Source organism: Boleophthalmus pectinirostris, unplaced genomic scaffold (assembly GCF_026225935.1).
Source record: "Boleophthalmus pectinirostris isolate CB_2022bp ecotype Guang Dong unplaced genomic scaffold, ASM2622593v1 HiC_scaffold_14, whole genome shotgun sequence".
NCBI lineage: Eukaryota > Metazoa > Chordata > Actinopteri > Gobiiformes > Gobiidae > Boleophthalmus > Boleophthalmus pectinirostris.
The window spans coordinates 7,357,016-7,375,331 of NW_026571047.1; the positions used below are offsets into that span (position 1 = coordinate 7,357,016).

The 18,316-nt window shown below is 37.6% G+C and overlaps 1 protein-coding gene across 2 annotated transcripts in view; it reads left to right on the forward strand.

Annotated features, from left to right (window-relative positions):
* Positions 1–251: 251 nt before the first annotated feature.
* The window catches only part of LOC110173692 (arf-GAP with dual PH domain-containing protein 1), an 89,809-nt gene continuing 71,744 nt past the window's right edge, over positions 252–18,316 (forward strand). The window contains exon 1 of one of the 2 annotated variants that reach the window (XM_020939712.2): positions 252–661. In XM_020939712.2, the coding sequence (XP_020795371.1) occupies positions 568–661 (94 nt within the window). In that variant the 5' untranslated portion in view covers positions 252–567. The remainder of the gene's footprint in view (positions 662–18,316) is intronic. The other variant, XM_055150430.1, reaches the window with a different exon arrangement.

Genomic DNA, 18,316 nt, shown 5'->3' on the forward strand with positions numbered 1-18,316 from the left:
ACTAAAATAAAATCTATAAAATCGCATCTAAAAACAAATAAAATCTCCGTGGAAACATGCAAGTGCCTGAAGTTAGTGCACCTTTCCCCCAACATATTTCTAACAATCTAAGAGTTTTATATAATACACGTGGGAACTTATGAAACATTAATTTGACGCTGCGTTGCCTCAGTCTGCCGCTAGATGTCGCGCTTTCCAACATTTTCCTCCCGGTGGCGTCTCGTTACAGACAGACAGTCCGGGCTGGTGGAACGAACGAAGCACATTGCACTGCTTAATTATTATGCAGTCAGAGCGAGTCAATAAGCACCAGCGCGCTCCCGGGTTGAGACACCTCGCCTCGTCCCCGATCGGAGTCCAGTCTCCCGGCGTCTCGCGCAGGTGACAGGCGCAGGTGCACGCTTTGCTCGTCTCCTTCGTGTTTTTCTCGGTTCCTTGCGCGTTTTGGACGATCCCCGGCGGATGCTCTAATCTCGTCGCCGCGTCCTCGTCTCTCCCTTTCCTCCGATCGTGTTTGCCGGGGTGAGGTGAGGCTGGACCGGATCGGGGAACAATCGGCTCCTCACCATGGCCGGAGAAACGGAGGCGACCGACAACAAGCTGCTCCAAGACGTCTTAACCAGACCTGGGAACGAGACGTGCGCGGATTGCGGTAATTCAGGTAAGCAAAATTCACGAGCTGGTCCATGAGAGGCAAATTCAACTCGAAATTTCAAAATAAGATTCCAAACTGATAAAGAATGACCAAAAAAATGACAATGTATTCCAATGCACAAAAGTTCCAAATACACTGTCGGTTCATTAATGCAGACTGTGACACTGAATAGGACATTGATTATCTTTTAAAAGGATTCCAACACTCTGGGAAGGAACTAGCCTACAAGTTTAATGACAAACTTCTCCTAAATTTAAAAATAACTTTCTATATTTGCACAAAATCTGAAAAATTTGAATGCACAAAAGTTGCTGAGCTTAAAACGTGGCAATAAAATGTGATTTCAAACTATAACAATGCATAGGACTTTTAATTTCAACCAACAAATACTCCCTAAATCCAAAATAATCTTCTAAATTTGCACCAAATCTAAAAATGTGAATGAACATATTTGAAAGTTGCTTAGCCAGTGAAAAATGTGGTAATAAAATGTTACTACAAACTATCACATTGCATAGGACATGAATTATCTTTTGAAAGGGTATAGACACTCAATTTCAATCAACAAATTCTCCTCAAATTCAAAATAATCTTCTAAATTTGCACAAAATCTGAAAATGTTCCATGCACAAAAGTTGTTTAGCCTAAAACGTGGCAATAAAACATTACTGCAAACTATAACATTACCGTTTCGTGTGACATTGATTATCTTTTAAAAGGCTATAGGCGCTCAATTTCACTCAATAAATTCTGCTCAAGTTCCAAATAATCTTCTAAATTTTGACAAAATCTGAAAAATTTGAATGCAGAAACATTGTTAAAACATCACAATAAAACATTACCGCAAACTATAACATAACATAGGACATTGATTATCTTTTGAAAGGGTATAGACATTCATGTTATTAGGTTCTTTTTTCACACCAAGAGTCTGACCAACTCTTGGTCTGAAAAAAGAACCTATATATATAGAATATAAAATATCGGAAGACCAAATGAATTTGATTGGACTATTATGCTCAAGTCATGGACAACAATGTGTCAAGGTGTATAGACATTCAGTTTCAATTAACAAATTCTCTTCAAATTCAAAATAATCTTCTAAATTTGCACAAAATCTGAATAAGTATCTTAGCCTGTCATTCATTCATTATTGCAAACTAGTGTTGTCCTCATGCCAAAATTTCAAAATCAGTTTCAATGCCAGAAGAAGAACAGACTCAATACTCAATACCGATTCCGATACCACAATAAAAAATGTAAAATCGTAAACGGTAGATCTTTCTTTTGTGTTATTATGTAGTGGTCCATGGGTGTATACTAGTCTATATGCTCTTATACTTGTTCTTGAGCTCAAAAATCATCCTAAAGTTGTTGAGGAAAGCTTCATTTCTGTCCTGTGAATGTATCTTTTTAGTATCAATACCTGCTTAAACAAGTATCCAGTTTCAATACTACATTTAGTATCGATTCATATCTGATTTTTAATACCTTTGACAACCTCACTGCAGCTACAATATTGCACAGGACACTGACTATCTTTTACATTCTGGTAAGGAAGTAGCCTACACTTTATTGGAGTTGTAAACGTGCCGGTCTGCAGTAATAAAAGTTACACTATAATTCAGTGTTTGCGGCTGTATTCAGTTAAACAGCGAATAGTTTTAGTACGTTTAACATGTCAAAAAGCCAAGACTACCCAATACACCACTAGTAAAGAAGCAGCCTAGATTCTGAACACTCATTGCTCGTAAAATGGTCTTATAACTTTTGCACTTTGGACTGACCGTGCCATAATTACACATCGAGTGCTTCTGTATATGCATGTGGGATTTGTTTTATAATCTGGTGTTAGTATCCACAAAGCAAGCACTGTTATTATTTGTGTATTTTTAGGCAGCACTAGACAGTAGAGATGTAACAATAAGGCAAATATTGTGATATCGTATCGTCAAAGTTCCCACAATAATATCATGGATCATCACAGTGTATCGAATTACAAGTCTGCTTAAATTAAGAGTTATGGTGCAGTAATAGCTTTAAAAAACACAGGGAACTACATAGACCATGATCCTTTGCTCCATTTCAGTGCAGACTACATGAAGAAATAACAGTTCTAAGCACTTTTAAGTCTTAGTTCTTTGGGTTAAGTCTTGTCAAGGCATTTTAAGAGGAAAAAGTAGCATATTAGCCTTCACAAAATATCGCAATAAAAATCGTACCGTGAGATGTGTATTGTGAAAATATTATACCAAGAGATTTGGATATTGTTACATCCCTAATCGTGAGCCTCCCCACCATATCATGAGCTTTCCCACGATATCACAATAAATATTGTATCATTAGGTTCATACCGTGATGATATCGTATCTTGAGACTTGGATATCGTTACAACAGGCAGCAGTATTTTATTTTTGTTTTGTTTTGTTTTGTTTTTTTATTGTTTATTTTATTTTTCATTTTATTTTTACATTTTAATTTATTTTTTTGTTTATTTTATTTTGCAGTTTATTTTTGCATTTTTATTTATTTATTTTTTGTTTACTTTATTTTTCATTTTATTTTTACATTTTTATATTATTATTATTTATTTAATTATTTATTTATTATTATTATTAAAAAAAAACATTTTTATTAACCTTGCCAACTTTTCTGGTGGAGTGCCTGCCACCTGCTTTTCTCCACAGAGATGTTACTGCTGTGCCTGGAATGTTCCATCGTGTGACTTTAAACGTATCCATCTAGCATTTATTCATCAAAAATACAATAATTCCTTCAGTGAACAGGGCTGACTCTCCACAGATCCGAGCTGTAATGTAGCATAGCGCTGTAACCCGCTTGTCTCCATCGTGATGGATAGGTTTAATCTTTACCGTGCAACATTCTAGACAAAGCAATAACCAATAATAATAAACAGTAATAAGATTTATGTCAGAGGCCTACAGAAGTGTCAGACAATACTGTGACAATGACATTAGTAATTTTAGGCTTTAGGCAAATGATAGGCTATCGCAAGTATTGATAATAACAAGGCTATCACTCAAAATCACATGAACCGTTGCTTTGTTTTGTTTTGTTATTTACATCAGATGTGAGTCCTGTCTCAAGCATCCACTTTTAGGTTCATACTAGATTTGTCAAAAGTATAAAATACTAAAACTAGTATAGAAACTAGATACTCATTTGAGCAGCTCTCGATTCTTTAAAAAACAGCTTCTTGAGCTGTATCAGAACAAGTATAAGGCTACATTTACACTGAAACGAATCACCATATCACTGTATCACCGTATCAGAAACTATCTGCGTCCAGACACGTCATTTCTGTGTCCGCAAGCCTTCCCTAGCCACGCAGCTTTGAGCATATTTGTTTACGTTTTACAGAAATGAAACGTAAAACCGCATAGCTAATTTGCATAAACTAAGTGTTCAAAAAACAGCTCACTATTGTGCACTGATGCGGTTCAGCTTCTGTCAGACTAAAGGACACAACTCAGTGGAATATGAGTGTTCTTTCTGAAAGTGTTCTGCTGATGGTGAGTCTGTTCTGTGCTTCTTTCGCGTTGGAGATGGTTCATGTGAAACTTTTCAGAGATTAAATGTCTGCAGGTCATACACATAGACCGTATATATGAATGGACATATATTCTAGCCTCTTAGCATTTTGGCAGTGAATTACTTCGCTGCACACAGACCTATATCAGCATATCAACTTTTTCAGGCGTCCACACAGTGCTGGATCAATTCTGTACTCAGATGAATTCGTGGGAGCTGGCGGCACCAGATCGTTCCATCTCTAGAGCCGTTTTCAGTCGGATTAGTGTGGATGAACACTGCATCTGCAATGAAAGCGACTTGAATATGTACTAGTGTGGACGGGGCCTAAGAGCACAAAATCACATTCTATTGTCTAAAGCAGGCAGGTCCAAACTATGGCCCATGGGTCAAATGCGGCCCTCAGACAAATTTTTCTTGGCCCTCAGGCTTCCAGGTGAATTGGCCCAAGTTACCATGCATCAATTAAAATTTTACTTTTTACTGCAAGTTTTTTGAAAATCTACCTTGATAAAGTGAATATTTAATGTTTACTGTGTGGTTTTAAGGATCTTAGCATGAATAAAGATCATAGCTCATTCTAACATGTTAAACCTGCACATATTTTAATTATTCACAGTATTGAGCACCAGTCTACGGTCCTCGATCGGCCCTCTGCTTCATCTGTGTTTAGAGATGTGGCCCTTGATGAAAAAAGTTTGGACACCCCTGGTCTAAAGAAAGTGGTTTTTTTTTAAAGGATGATTGTGGGATTGGAATTGGTATTGCGTATCAAGTCTATTTTTTAGTATCAAGTTTGAAATCTTGGTATTGTGACAACACTAGTCCATACTACACTACACTACACTAGGGGTGGGCAAAAATATTTAAATATCGATTTAACGTATTGTTTAATGTGATGATACAGTATCGATATCGTGGGCTGCTATATTGATATATCGCCAAGAGTATTTTTTGGTATATTTTACTCAATTATTTTGTTACAGTGTTACAGTTTTGTTTAGAGGAAGGAAACTTGTTTACTCTACACCTTTGACATTTTCAGTTTCAATGATTAAAATGTTTGTGTTTCATATTCACTTTGTGCAAGAAGACTTTTAGTATCACAGCCAAGATTTTACCGTTATTGTTTATTGAACTGTATCGAATCTTTTTGAAATGTATCGTATTGAATCAAAAGTGCACTGTATCGAGATATGTATCGTATCATGGCCTATGTATCGAGATATTGGCAACTTCTTAATGATACCCAGCCCTATACTGAAGTGTAGTGTCTTGCCAGTGGACACAGCAACAGTATACACACTCAGGTAACAGTGCGTTTGACAGTTTTAACACTTCATTTCCTTTACCACAAGTGTGAATTGGGACATAGTTACTTGCAGATCGAAAGAAAGCAGCAGTTTTTGACACTTTATTTTCAGCTCTTAGTTGTAATGCTCACCTTGACATGATTTTTCAGCATTATGAAACATAAAAAATTCACCTTGACTCAACTGTGTGCTGTATTTATTTATAGCTTGTTTGCTAAAGGACTAACAGAGCTGGTCAGAGCATTTATTAGAGCTTGATTTAGGCAGGCTTTGGCTCAGAGGAAGCAGTTCATTAAGATAGCCTGATGATAAAAGCAAAGTAGTCATTATCTAAACCAGTGTATCCTTTGCAAGTCAATGGAATGTTGCCTTACATTTAATTAATAATTGTAGTTGAAAGCTGTCAATCTTTCAATAGATAGTCATTTGTTAAAGACTGCGGTTACGTCTGCTATGATCATAATGTTGTCATTTGCATATTTTAAGCATTTTTTCCTTGGGATGTAACGATTTCCATATCTCTGGGTACGATATTTTGGAGAGGTTGATGTAATTGTAGTTAGGACACGTTTCTAATTTTAAAATGCCCTGGCAAGATTTTTGATGTGAATTATTTCCATCATAATCCCAAGATTTCAAGTAAAAACATATTTCTTCATGTTGTCTGCGCTGAAATGAATCATGGGATATGTAGTTCTTGATAATCCGTGTATCATTCGTACATTGTTTTTTCAAAATAAAACCAAAGTTAAGAAAAGGAAAAAAAAAAAAACTACTATTTTCTTCATTATTTGTCTCCAAAACCAAAATGAAAAAATGGGTAATAATCAGTTTTCAATTTTGAAACTAATAAAAGACTTAATGGACTTTTCCCTGACTTAAACTGTGATGGCGAACTGAACCAGGACTGAACCAGGACTAAAACAGGACTGAGTGTCAGGACGAGCCTGGAGGTGTGCCTGCGTCGACTGTCGGGTGATCAGGACTGAGATCAGGACCAGACTGGGACCAAACTGGGACTGAGACTGGGACTGAGACTGGGACCAGGACCAGGACTGAGCCTGGAATTGAGACCGGGACCAGACTAGGACTGAGACCGCTACTGAGAAAGGGACCAAGATTGGGACTAGACAGGGACTGAGACCAGGACTGAGACCTTAATATCCAAGTATATATATATATTTTTTTTTCATTTTCTAATTTTTGGTTTTATTTTGAGAAATGAATGAACGAATGATACACTGATTCCCGATGTTTATTAGCTATTGGTACTATAAAACCATGCATTTAAGCAAAGGATTTTGTAATTCAATATATTGTGACATATTACTGTGAGACTTTTGACGATACGATATCATGATATTTCGGTTATTGTTACATCCCTAGTGTTTCCTGCAGAAAACTGGTTAGTCACAGTGGTGAGAGGAGGTGGCTGAGAGACCGTGCTAGTGAAAGTGAGGACCGTAGTTTTGTGAGGATTCACGTGGTTTGAAGGTATATACTCAAGGCGAGGGTTAATTGTTGTCAAGGTGGCCGCCCTAACTATAAAGCGTTGCAGGAAACACTGCATTAAATAATACAACATTAACGTAAAAGATACAAGACCGCGTTAGAAAATTACGGTGCACAGTAGTAGAGTTGACGTCGCTGTAAACGTCATCACAAGAAAGAGTCGGCACCTCTGATGGATATCTGCAGGTCACAGTGAGCAGCAAATCCTGTATCACTGATTAAGAAAATAAAATCAGAAGATGATCATGAAGTAAGTAGGTCACATCATGACCAGTGGAGGTGTAAACAGGGATTGATCGGCAATATGACGTCTTGAAAATAAGGGATTAAATATTGCTCAAACATGCAAATCACTCCAAATACAACTTTGAGAGGGGAAATGAGAAGAGGAAACAAACACAACATGGTTAAAAGCTTTGAGAAATCGATTTAGCTGAATAGGCCTGCTTTAAGTAAGTTAGGATTGTGTTTTAGGCAAAAAACAGACTCAAAGTAAAAGCATGTTTTGTGTATTACATAGATTTGTTGTTGATTTTTACAGAAATTGATTCAGACATTGACTACAAAGTATAAAATAAAATCCTTGAAGATACAGAGAATAAAGAGCATTTCTTGAAGAACTACAGTGTGGGCAGCTCCTGATTTCACACCATGAGTCAGAAACGCGTTTTAGTTTGAACTTTTAGCCCCGCCCACTATTTATACTGCTCCATGACACAGACCGTCTGGGATAGCGTCACGCAGTCAATTTCTCACGAGGCTTAGAAACAACGTGCCTGTTTGTAACGAAAAAAGATGATCTGTCAGTAGCTTCTGTATGAGTTATTATGAAAATGACTCGATTATATTTTACAGTCTTATTTATTTCTTAACTTTTACCACTCAATGCACGATCTAACGAGCATTTATCTTGACAACAATAAACTATAGAGGAAGTATTAACGCAAAATCGATTTTTTTAAATTACATGAAGAGGTTTTAGATGTCATCCGTGCATGTTTCAGTAATTTAGTGATCTCTCTCAGGCCCTATTTAAACTCTTACTATGTTTAGCAGTAAGATTCTGTCCAAAGCTCCGCCCACAAGCCTAGGCAATTCTCCATAAATATACAAAAACATGATATAAACTTCACAAACCTCATGCGATTCTTTAGCGGGATGCATGGCGATTGTGTTGTAATAGAGCTCTGAAGGGGGAGTGACTTAGTGTATTTAGTTTATTTGACAGGGCTGGTGTACAGGAGCATTAATCATAGAAACACTGAAGAGGTGTTTTGGACCAGACTATAACTCTCGGAGCTCATTTGCATCCGCAGTCCCTGAGACACACTCAACTTAGAATACAAAAATAGGTAAACAATGCGATCTATATACAAACAGTAATAAAAAAAATACCTTTGTGCACTTTATCAGGTATTATTTGGTTGTTAATTAATGTTGGCACTTCTGCATTGTTAAAAAATCTGTTCTTAATTCAGCTCTAAACTTTTTGAAGTCTTCGCGTAGTTTCAAATGTGTTGGTAATTTGTTGAATTCTGTTCTAGTTTGGAAAGAGAATGCTGATTGGGCTAGAGTTGCTTTTTTTTTAGGTGCTACACTGGTCACTACTGTTGGGCAAGTTATTTTAAAACTGTAATGCATTATTTATTACTTATTACTGTCATTTCAAAGTAATTTGTTACATTACAATATTATTGCATTTAAAATGTAAGGCATTATATTACTATTGCATTACTTTTAAGTTACTCTCACCAAAATAACATATAGATACATAATAGAACATAATAGATGCTGAATTTTTGCGCCGTATATGGACTGAACCAGGACTAAACCAGGTCTAAACCAGGACTAAACCAGAACTGAACCAGGACTATAACAGGACTAACCTCGGACTGATTCCAGGACTGAAGAGGAGGACTAAACCAGGACTGAACTAGGACTAAAACAGGACAAAACCAGAACTAAACCAGAACTAAACCAGAACTGACCCAGGTCTAAACCAGGTCTAAACAGCGTGGAGTTCTGCATCGGTCCTTTCGCCCGCAGTTACCTGAAGGTCTACGTGGCCGCGTCTCCGGAGTTTCACCGCTGCTGATATCACGGTGATTTTAGCGAATTTGTATGAGGAAAAACCCACCACTTCAATCCAGTTTAAAAAAGCATTGTAACACATTGCATGACTATTTTTTTCCCTGTAATGCCTTACATTACTGCGTTACAGCAAAAAGCAATGCATTACTGTAATTCGTTACTTTTATAACGCGTTACTCCCAACACTGCTAGTCACTAAAGTTAATGTGACAAACCTTTTGAGTGGTGGAGGAGCCTTCTTGTTAATCATCTTGAACAACAATCGCAAATGTCTGAATTGAATCATGTTTCCAAACCTTGCGTGAAGTCAGCCTCTGATCAATCACAAATCTATACAAAAACAACAAACATGTCAATCGTTTGAGCTTCGTTTGTGCCGTTTTGTGCTGCAAAAAGATTTGTTTGTGCTGCTTTAGTTTTGGATAGATTAACGATATTTTTTTATAGGTGAAATTAGGGCCAGCCAGTCATCCTGGAAAATTAAAAATGCTCTAAAACAGCACAAAATGGTGTAATTTGTTTGCGCTTCATTTGGCTGTTTTGTGCTGCTAAAAGTTTTGTTTGTGCGATTATGGTTCTTAAGATATTAACAGGTAGAAAATTATATGAAAAGTTTGTATTTCGTTTGTGCTTTGACAATTAGCATTGAGTAGTCCTAACTAAAGTCTAGAAACAAGATCATTGAGTGCGTTTACATGTGCACGAGTATTATTGTCTTATCTTAGAGTCTTATCCTGGACCTGCGTGAAGTTGGCCACAAACCTACACAAAAACTGTGTCAATTGTTTGTGCTCCATTTGTGCTGTTTTGTGCTGCAAAAAGTATTGCTTGTATGATTATGGTTCTTAAGATATTAGCAGGTTTATTTTCGGCCGATGACGTCAACCAGCCTCTCAAAATGTGAAACAGCCTCAAAACAGGCAGAAAATTATCTGAAACATTTGAATTTCATTTGTGCTGTTTTATGCTGTGAAAATTTTCGTTTGTGTGAGTATGAAAATGAAAATGATTAATTTTTATTTTTGCAGAAATTACATGACACCATTTTCTCTCAGCTGATGGTGGTGGCTTAGTAGAACTCCTTAAAACTAGTGAAGAGAATCAATCTGAGGCTGTGGGAAAGTCTGTATCAGTCTGTAGTAACTTGCTTTCGATTCATATTTTATATAATAATACAGACTTTTCCACAATACTCGCAATTGTCACAGCACAAACGAAAGACAAATGTTTCATATAATTTTCTGCGTGTTTTGAGGCTATTTGACATTTTGAGGGGCTGGATGATGTCATCAGCCGAAAATAAAACTGCTAATATCTTATGAAACATAATTGCACAAACAGAACTTTTTGCAGCACAAATGAAGCACAGACAATTGACTCTATTTTGTGGCGTTTTAGAGCATTTTGAAGCTTCCTGGGAGCTGGATGACCCCAATTTTACCTATAAAAGAATCAATAATATCTGGAAAACTAAAGCAGCACAAATAAAACTTTTTGCAGAACAAAACAGGAGAGGTGTTTCCAAAGCTCAGCATTTTATGTCTGTCAAGTATTTTGCAGTGATGATACTGTGGCTGTTTTCTCTCGAAGATCCTTAGAGCTTGTTTGTAGAGCAAAATTTAGAGCTTCAAAAATGAGCTATTATGCAGCTCAAGATCATTCTAAAGCTATTCAGGAAAGTTAAATTCTGTCTAGGCCTGTAACAATAACAGATTTTGCTGGACGATTAATTGACCAAGAATTTATTGTGATAAACAATAATATTGACATTTTGAGACCAACCTAATATAACCCTAACTAATATAATGACCATGGAATAAAAATGCAAATACATCCTTTCAATGATCAATAAAACTTACTTTCTAAAGAACATTTAACACAAGAACTGTAAAACAACCAAAAACAAAAAGCCTAAATAAAACAGACTTAACCTAGGACTAGCCTAATGTGTCTGGCTGACAGCAAGGACTTGTTATCAAAAATGCAGTTGAATAAACCATTGTTGAACCAAATACAACCAAAGCATTAAATAAAATTGATTATTGAGTCTCTGTAACAAAATTGTCCTTAAAAGTGATTTTAGTCATTGACTTACATTGGAATATTGTGTTTTCTCTCTCTGTGGCTGCTGCTGTTGCCTCGTCATTTTGGTCTGTGGAAGTGTTCGTATTAACCCGTGACACAGGATCTTATTTCTCTATGAGGGAGCGTCTGTCCTGTCTGGTGTCGTGTTGGAGTCTAGTGGGATTTCAGTGGATTTCGGGCTCTCCCGGGGGATAGGCTAATTCTGTCGCTCGGGTTTGGGTTTATATCGGCTGTTGGGGTTTGAGACATTGCTTGTTGTCGTTTGCGCACTCGATGCATTTGACGCATGTGGCTGTTGAGATGCATCCCGCTCACTCGTGTTGATTCGGCATCGTGACTTGTTTTGGCACTCGGCGATGAACTGCACAGACAGCGGCGCTTTCTGCACTCGCAGTCGCTGTGTTGATAAGCGTCATTACGCTTGTTAAACGAGAGGAGTCAGAGAGCGATAGAAGCCTTCTTACATTCAGTCTCTTTGAGTGCGAGAAAGAGCGAGAGAGAGCGAGGAAAACAAACTAGCATGCAAATAGAATTTATCGTGGCTGGAAAAGTTATCAAGCTCGTTAAAAGTTATCGTAGGATTAATTGATTTATTGATTATCGTTACAAGCCTAATTCTGTCCTGGGAATGTGACTTTTTTTCGCATATGAATATTTGGTCAAATGAGTATTTAGTTTCGGTGCTTGTTTTAGTATCCAATGTTCAATACTTTTGACAACCCAAACACAGCACAGGTGGGTTTAGTTTTGCTTTGTTTTTCTCTATCTAATATGACTCTGCCTGCTGTGTCGATTGTGAAGCTGCTCCATCAGTGCCAGTCCTCACAGGAGCCGTATGTGCCAGGCCAAGATCCAGGCCAAGAACCAGACCAAAGACCAGGCCAAGATCCAGGCATCACTGAAGGCTCTGGATCCAAGCTCTGGGCATCCATCCCAGCGTGGAACCCCGCAGGGATCAGACGAGGTTTATGGGCGTGAGACTGTGAGACCAGGCAGAGAGGAGGAGCGAGAGAGAGAAGAGAGAAAGGGAGGGAGAGAAAGAGAGAGAGAGAGAGAGAGAGAGAGAAAGAGGAGCTGGAGGAAGGGAGATTGGAGGGAGAGAGAGAGAGGAGCTGAAGGAAATGAGACAGGGGGAGAGAGAGTGAGGGAAGCTGGAGGAAGGAGAAAGGACAAAAGGAGATGGAAAGGAGAAGTGAGAGGTGAGGAGAGGGAGAGAGAAGGAGAGAGTGAAAGGAGAGAGAGGGAGAGAGAATGAGGAAGAGGAGAGAGGTGATGGAAGAAGGTGGAAGAGGCAAGATAGAAAGGAAAGAGAGGAAAGGAAGAAGAAAGAGGAAGAAAGGAGAGAGAGAAGAGAGAGAAGAGAAAGAGGAGAGAGGAGATCTAACAGACAAAACTGAAAATTGGTTGAACTTCAATTCAAACCAGTGTTGCTGTTGAGGTTCAAGTATTGCACTAAATTAGAATGCCTGTTTTATTTTGAATCAGTATCCTGCCTATTACCCTCAGTTTAATGACACGTACGATGAATGCTATTGTCAGCCTGACACTACACTGTAAAATCTAACACTAGGGTCATCTTGCATTCAGCTACCGGTAGTTTACTTTACTCACAGCTACGAATTTAGAAATGGGGCCTTGGTTGAGTTGACATGAAATGACCGAGTTATATTGTTTTATTGTTACGATGTGTTTTGAAATTAAGATGAACTAATACACATTCAAATCCTTGTGTAGGTGATGCAGATCTAAATGGCATTATTGTAGAATAGAACCTGTTTTTAATCGAACTTGTGTATATAAGTAACATTTACATGCTCAATTCAATGCAATCAGTTTCCATGGTCATACCAACTAAGATGAACTTACTTTTAAAGTAAAGGTTACTACCTATTTCAGATTTGACCGACTGATTAGTTGTCACCGCTTCACAACATGAGTTCTGTGAATGAAAACTAAAGTTCACTTCACTTGCTGTGCCTAGTTAGATGAAAGAGGAATTTACTGCACACTACACTACTTGTAAACTCAGTTTTAGAGTCACATTCCATATTAGTCAGATTTTGCAAGGCAATCGGTTTCCTAGATTTTTTCAAGTAAGGTCTACTTATTAGATTTTACAGTGCATTAACAGGTAGATGCTACATAATGAAAGTAACCTGCATGTATAGAGTTTGTTTTTATGGTACATTAATGTGGCTAGATTGATATGTGTAGCCCTCTGTATTCAGTTCTAAACATCAGTCCTGGATGGCTGAAAAAGACCAGAACCACAATCGTGGATTCAACAAGACGGATTCTCAAGAGTTTGTGAACTCACATAAATCACAAGAATTCATTTTGCTGACAAATCACACATCACATATTTGAATAATCCTTTATTTAATAATAAAGGATTACTCAAATATGTCTGTCTACATCCCCAAAGCTCAGAATGTTTCAGTTCCACCTTATGATGTTGTGAAACTGTAGTTTTCAAGTTAACAGCTCCTGTTACGTTTTGTTCAGTAGAGATGGGAAATTTCAAAGTTGAGATGATCCAAATGATTCTAGTGAAGGTGTATGGAGTTTAAAAACACAGTGGAGCTCTACCTACATGACATCACAAATTGGAACAGAGTGTTTTTAGTTTGAGAAGAACTCAGCCTCAATATGCAGGACTCATGTGAAAACAATATTAGAACATAATGTAGATCAGAAAATAAGATGGGTCCTTTAAAAATGCACTGTGTGACTTTTCTGGTGGGTGGTTTGCTACATGCTTGTCTCTATGAAGATGAAATGCCTAGAATGTTCCACAGTATGGCATTAAACATATCTATCCTTATTATTTCCTATTTTTATTGTGAAGGAAATGACTGAAAACATTCACTGTTATTGTGAGTGGGGATGCAGCTTTATCGTGAAGGTGGTATTAAACCTTTTTATTTTCATGGAGACCAAACCAGACAGAGTTACAGGTCAGATCTGTGGAGAGGCGACCCCGCTAACAGTCAGAATACCTGTTTCTCAAGGTATTTTTGAGCTGTAAAACCACCTGTAATTGAATAAATATAAGGTAAAGCTGTTTAATGCCATGCTGTGGAACATTTCAAGGGCAACCATAACATTTCTGTGGAACCAGACCCTCCACCAGAAAAGCTACATAGTGCACCTTTAAACATATGAACAAAACAAAGAGCCAATTGTAATATAAACACAAAAAATTAAACTGTAGTAGTAAAATCGTCCAATCCCGTAGTGCGATATTGGGGCTACTCTGAGCTCATCTCTTCTCATTTGAGGTCCAAAATAGTTACAATCATCATTTATCATCCTAAACATTCTTCATTTTTGGCCCCCTCTCTGCTCCAGACGCGAGGACTTCCCTGCCCCATAATTCATAGCGCGTAATGGCGGTGATGTGAATTATTGATGCTTTCTCATTGGCTGGCCCTCAGTGGATTACAGAAAACCATCACAGGTTCATTACCCGTCAAAACACTGCAAATACCATCGTCCTAAGTAAACACGGCTCACCCCGGATGACTTTGATGGAAGAAGTACTCCATTTTGTTACTTAAATAAAAATACATATACCAGAGCAAAGAAATACTCAAGTAAAAGTAAAAGAATCACATGACAAAATCTGCAGCTCTACCTTATATTTATTCAATTAGAGGTGGTTTTATAGCTCAAAAATACCTAGAAAAATTGATATTCTGACTGTGAGCGGGTTGCCTCTCCACAGATCTGACCTGTAACTTCATCTGGTTTGGTCTCTTTGAAGATAGAAAGGTTTAATGCCAGGTTTAAAGGGAACATTCCAGACCAATTTATAATATCTTCATGGAGAAAAGCTTTTGATGAACCCACCACCAGAAACGTTACACAATCCACCTTTAAGTAAAAGTGTTAAAAATGTACTTGAAGAGTAGAAAGTAAAAGTATTTCGCACATATTTTGAGGACTTAAATATAGGCTGTTTATATTTATATATTTTTGTTTTCTCAAGTTACAAATATTTAATGTGTCTCTTTTTATTCATGTTCTAAAGTGTAGAAGGAAAAGTTAAAAGTATCCACTGTAAAATCAACTCAAGTATAGTACACGAGAATGTTTACGGGTAAAAATGACAAAAATATTTTATTATTTCATTTAGATGGTGACGACGTTTTTGGGGCTTAAAAACACAAAAATCTGAAACTACCCTCCAGAGTGGAAAAGTTGAATACACTCCGCCGTTGCGTTTCCATCTACACTGCCCAAGACACAAAACTCTGGTCAGATCTACTCAGGTCGTGTACGCGTTTATGTCACATACATCACCACCTAGTGTCACCACCTAGCCGCCTGGCATACATACTCTATCGAATTTTATACATTTTTGTGTCACCGTATGCATGCAGATTTCCTCCTGAAAACGCTCGTCTAAATGGGGAATAAAAAGTGAAGACGCGACACCACTTTTGCTTCTTCTGTTCAGACCATCATCATATAAACGTAGCCAGAGACACCTGAAATTACTTTGTTACCTTCCATCACTGGGGGGGACTGCATGTATGTCTGTGGAGAGATTTTTAACAGTTGCCATAATGACACAATGTACAGATGTGCAAAAATGTCTTGTTTTGCATAGTTTTAGTTTTTGGACCCAGCACGCAGTCGCAATTTTTGTTGGATGTGCTTGCCTCTATCTACCACATTAGCAAAAAACCTTATTTTTTGGTTTAACATATTTTCAAAAGCCTCTGATCGATACGAGGAGTCTAAACTTTTTTCCTGTGTATTTGTGTCTTCCCCAGTACAGATATATTGTATAAGCAGCTCTTGAGGTTAAAATAAGTCCACTGTGTTCTGTCTTCATCTAATCAGAAATCTTTTTTATTGTCTGTGAATTAGAAAGTGCACTATTAGCATGCTAGTTGTTGCTAGCATTACCGCAACAGCAAAATGCAGCCTGGGCTCTGAAAGGTGTGAAATGGTAGTATAAACTCATTGCCATTATGATGAATGAAGGTTTATTCGGACAGTAATGCATAAAACATACATAGAAAATGTAAATACATAGATATAATACAAAACTTAAACACTTCTTTTATATAACAATAGGCAAAAGTAAATGTCACACAGAGTTTACTGGTACTTATTTACCCCCAAAATTTTTCTACTGTCCCAGATTAACAAAGAACATATAGACTCCTTATTTTCTGTACATTATAAGCTATAATTGCACAGTACACACATTTCATTACAAAACAAACAAACAAAAATAACATTACGGTGATGCTAACTACAAGTAGCATGCTAGTAGCGCACTTCCTGATTAAGGGACAATCGTTGAATCAGATTTGGAATTGTGCTGGGAGAAGATTTGATTGACTCAACTCAGGCCCCATCTACACTAGTACATATTTGAGTTGTTTTCGTTGTGGATGCCGTGTTCGTCCACACTAATCCGATGAAAAACGGCTCCAGAGACAGAACGATCTGGTGCCGCCAACTCCCACGTATTCATCTGAGTATGGATCTGATCCGGCACTGTGTGGACACCTAAAAACGCTGATATGCTGACGTAGGAGCGCTAGTTACCGTCCTTACTGGACCACGTCACTGTGACTTACACCTTCCTGATTTGCTGGGTTCATGACACTGGTCATGTGATGCTATTGCAGAAAACAGTTTAAACAAACCACAGACAAACGGGAAAGAGCAGAGCTAAAACTACATGCTAGTACATGGTCCACGAAAAGACTGTTTTTACGGTTGCCATCTTCCTCGGCTCGAAATCAGCTGCTGCAACTTACTGGCGTTTCAGGCAGTTTCACGTTAAAGGGCGAAGTACAGTTCTATAGGTCTATGTGTATGAGCTGTAGCCATATAATCTCTGAAAAGTTTAACATGAACCATCTCCAACACGATAGAAGCACAGAACAGACTCACCATCAGCAGAACACCCCTCTGTCACAGAAAGAACACTCATATTCCACTGAGTTTAATCCAACAGAAGCTGAACCACATCAGCCCACAAGGAGCAATCTGTTTTTTCAGAGCTTAGTTTATGCAAATTAGCCATGTGATTTTAAGTTTTGTTTCTGTAAAACGTAAACAAATATGCTCAAAGCTGTGTGGATAGGGAAGACTTACAGAGACAGAAACAATGTGTCTGGACGCAAATCGTTTCTGATACAGTGATACGGTGATTCATTTCAGTGTAAACCTAATGTCAGACTAATTCAAAGACACTTCAAACTGAAAAAAATCATAACTCATAACTGTATTTTCTTAATAATTGACTAGTTTTGCTTTGTAACATTTATCTCTTCTCCAAAATATTCAAGCCACATCCTGATTATTTCTCACAGAGCTTCTTTACGCAATTACCAAGAACACTGAATGAACTGTTCCCTTACAAGGACAATTATTAAACCCTTTTCTTTGTGTAATAGTCAATCATAAATTCATTTTCCTTTTTAACCTCCAAACCGGGACAATACACCACCTAAAATCATGCAGTATTATTATGCAGTGTTTGTGTAGTAATCGCAGTATCTACGTACATGAGTGGACTTGCACAGTTTCGCTCTATTATCTGACAATCGGGTTTGACCTGTCCTCCGTTTGAGCTTTATCTCCCGATTACACACACCATCCATTAGTGACTCCAGGCAGAGGAAGTGAAGTTAAAGGATATGCTGGATTTTAGCTGCCATTAAATGTAGACCTATAATGGGACAAATTAAATACAGCTTTTACTGTTGACAATTCTAATGCTGATTTATTCTTAGTTGCAAAAACAATGGAAAAGCTGTTTATGTTATGATTTGGTGTTTTGGTTTTAAAGACAATTATCCAAAAAGCAAAATGAACCTCACATGATTCTCTCATTTGGGTTGCCAGTTTCAGTGCTGAAATTCAGTTGGTTTAAACCTAAAATGTAGACATGTGGGACACAATTTCCACAAGATGAGACGAGATACAAGATTGAGTCCACAAGAACAAGACAAGATGAAATTTTAACATAATTCCTAATACGGTATTTTTCGCACTATAAGGTACACCCGATTATAAGGCGCAATATCAGTCATGTTGAATTCTCTGGTCTGTTTTCATACATAAGACGGATTATAAG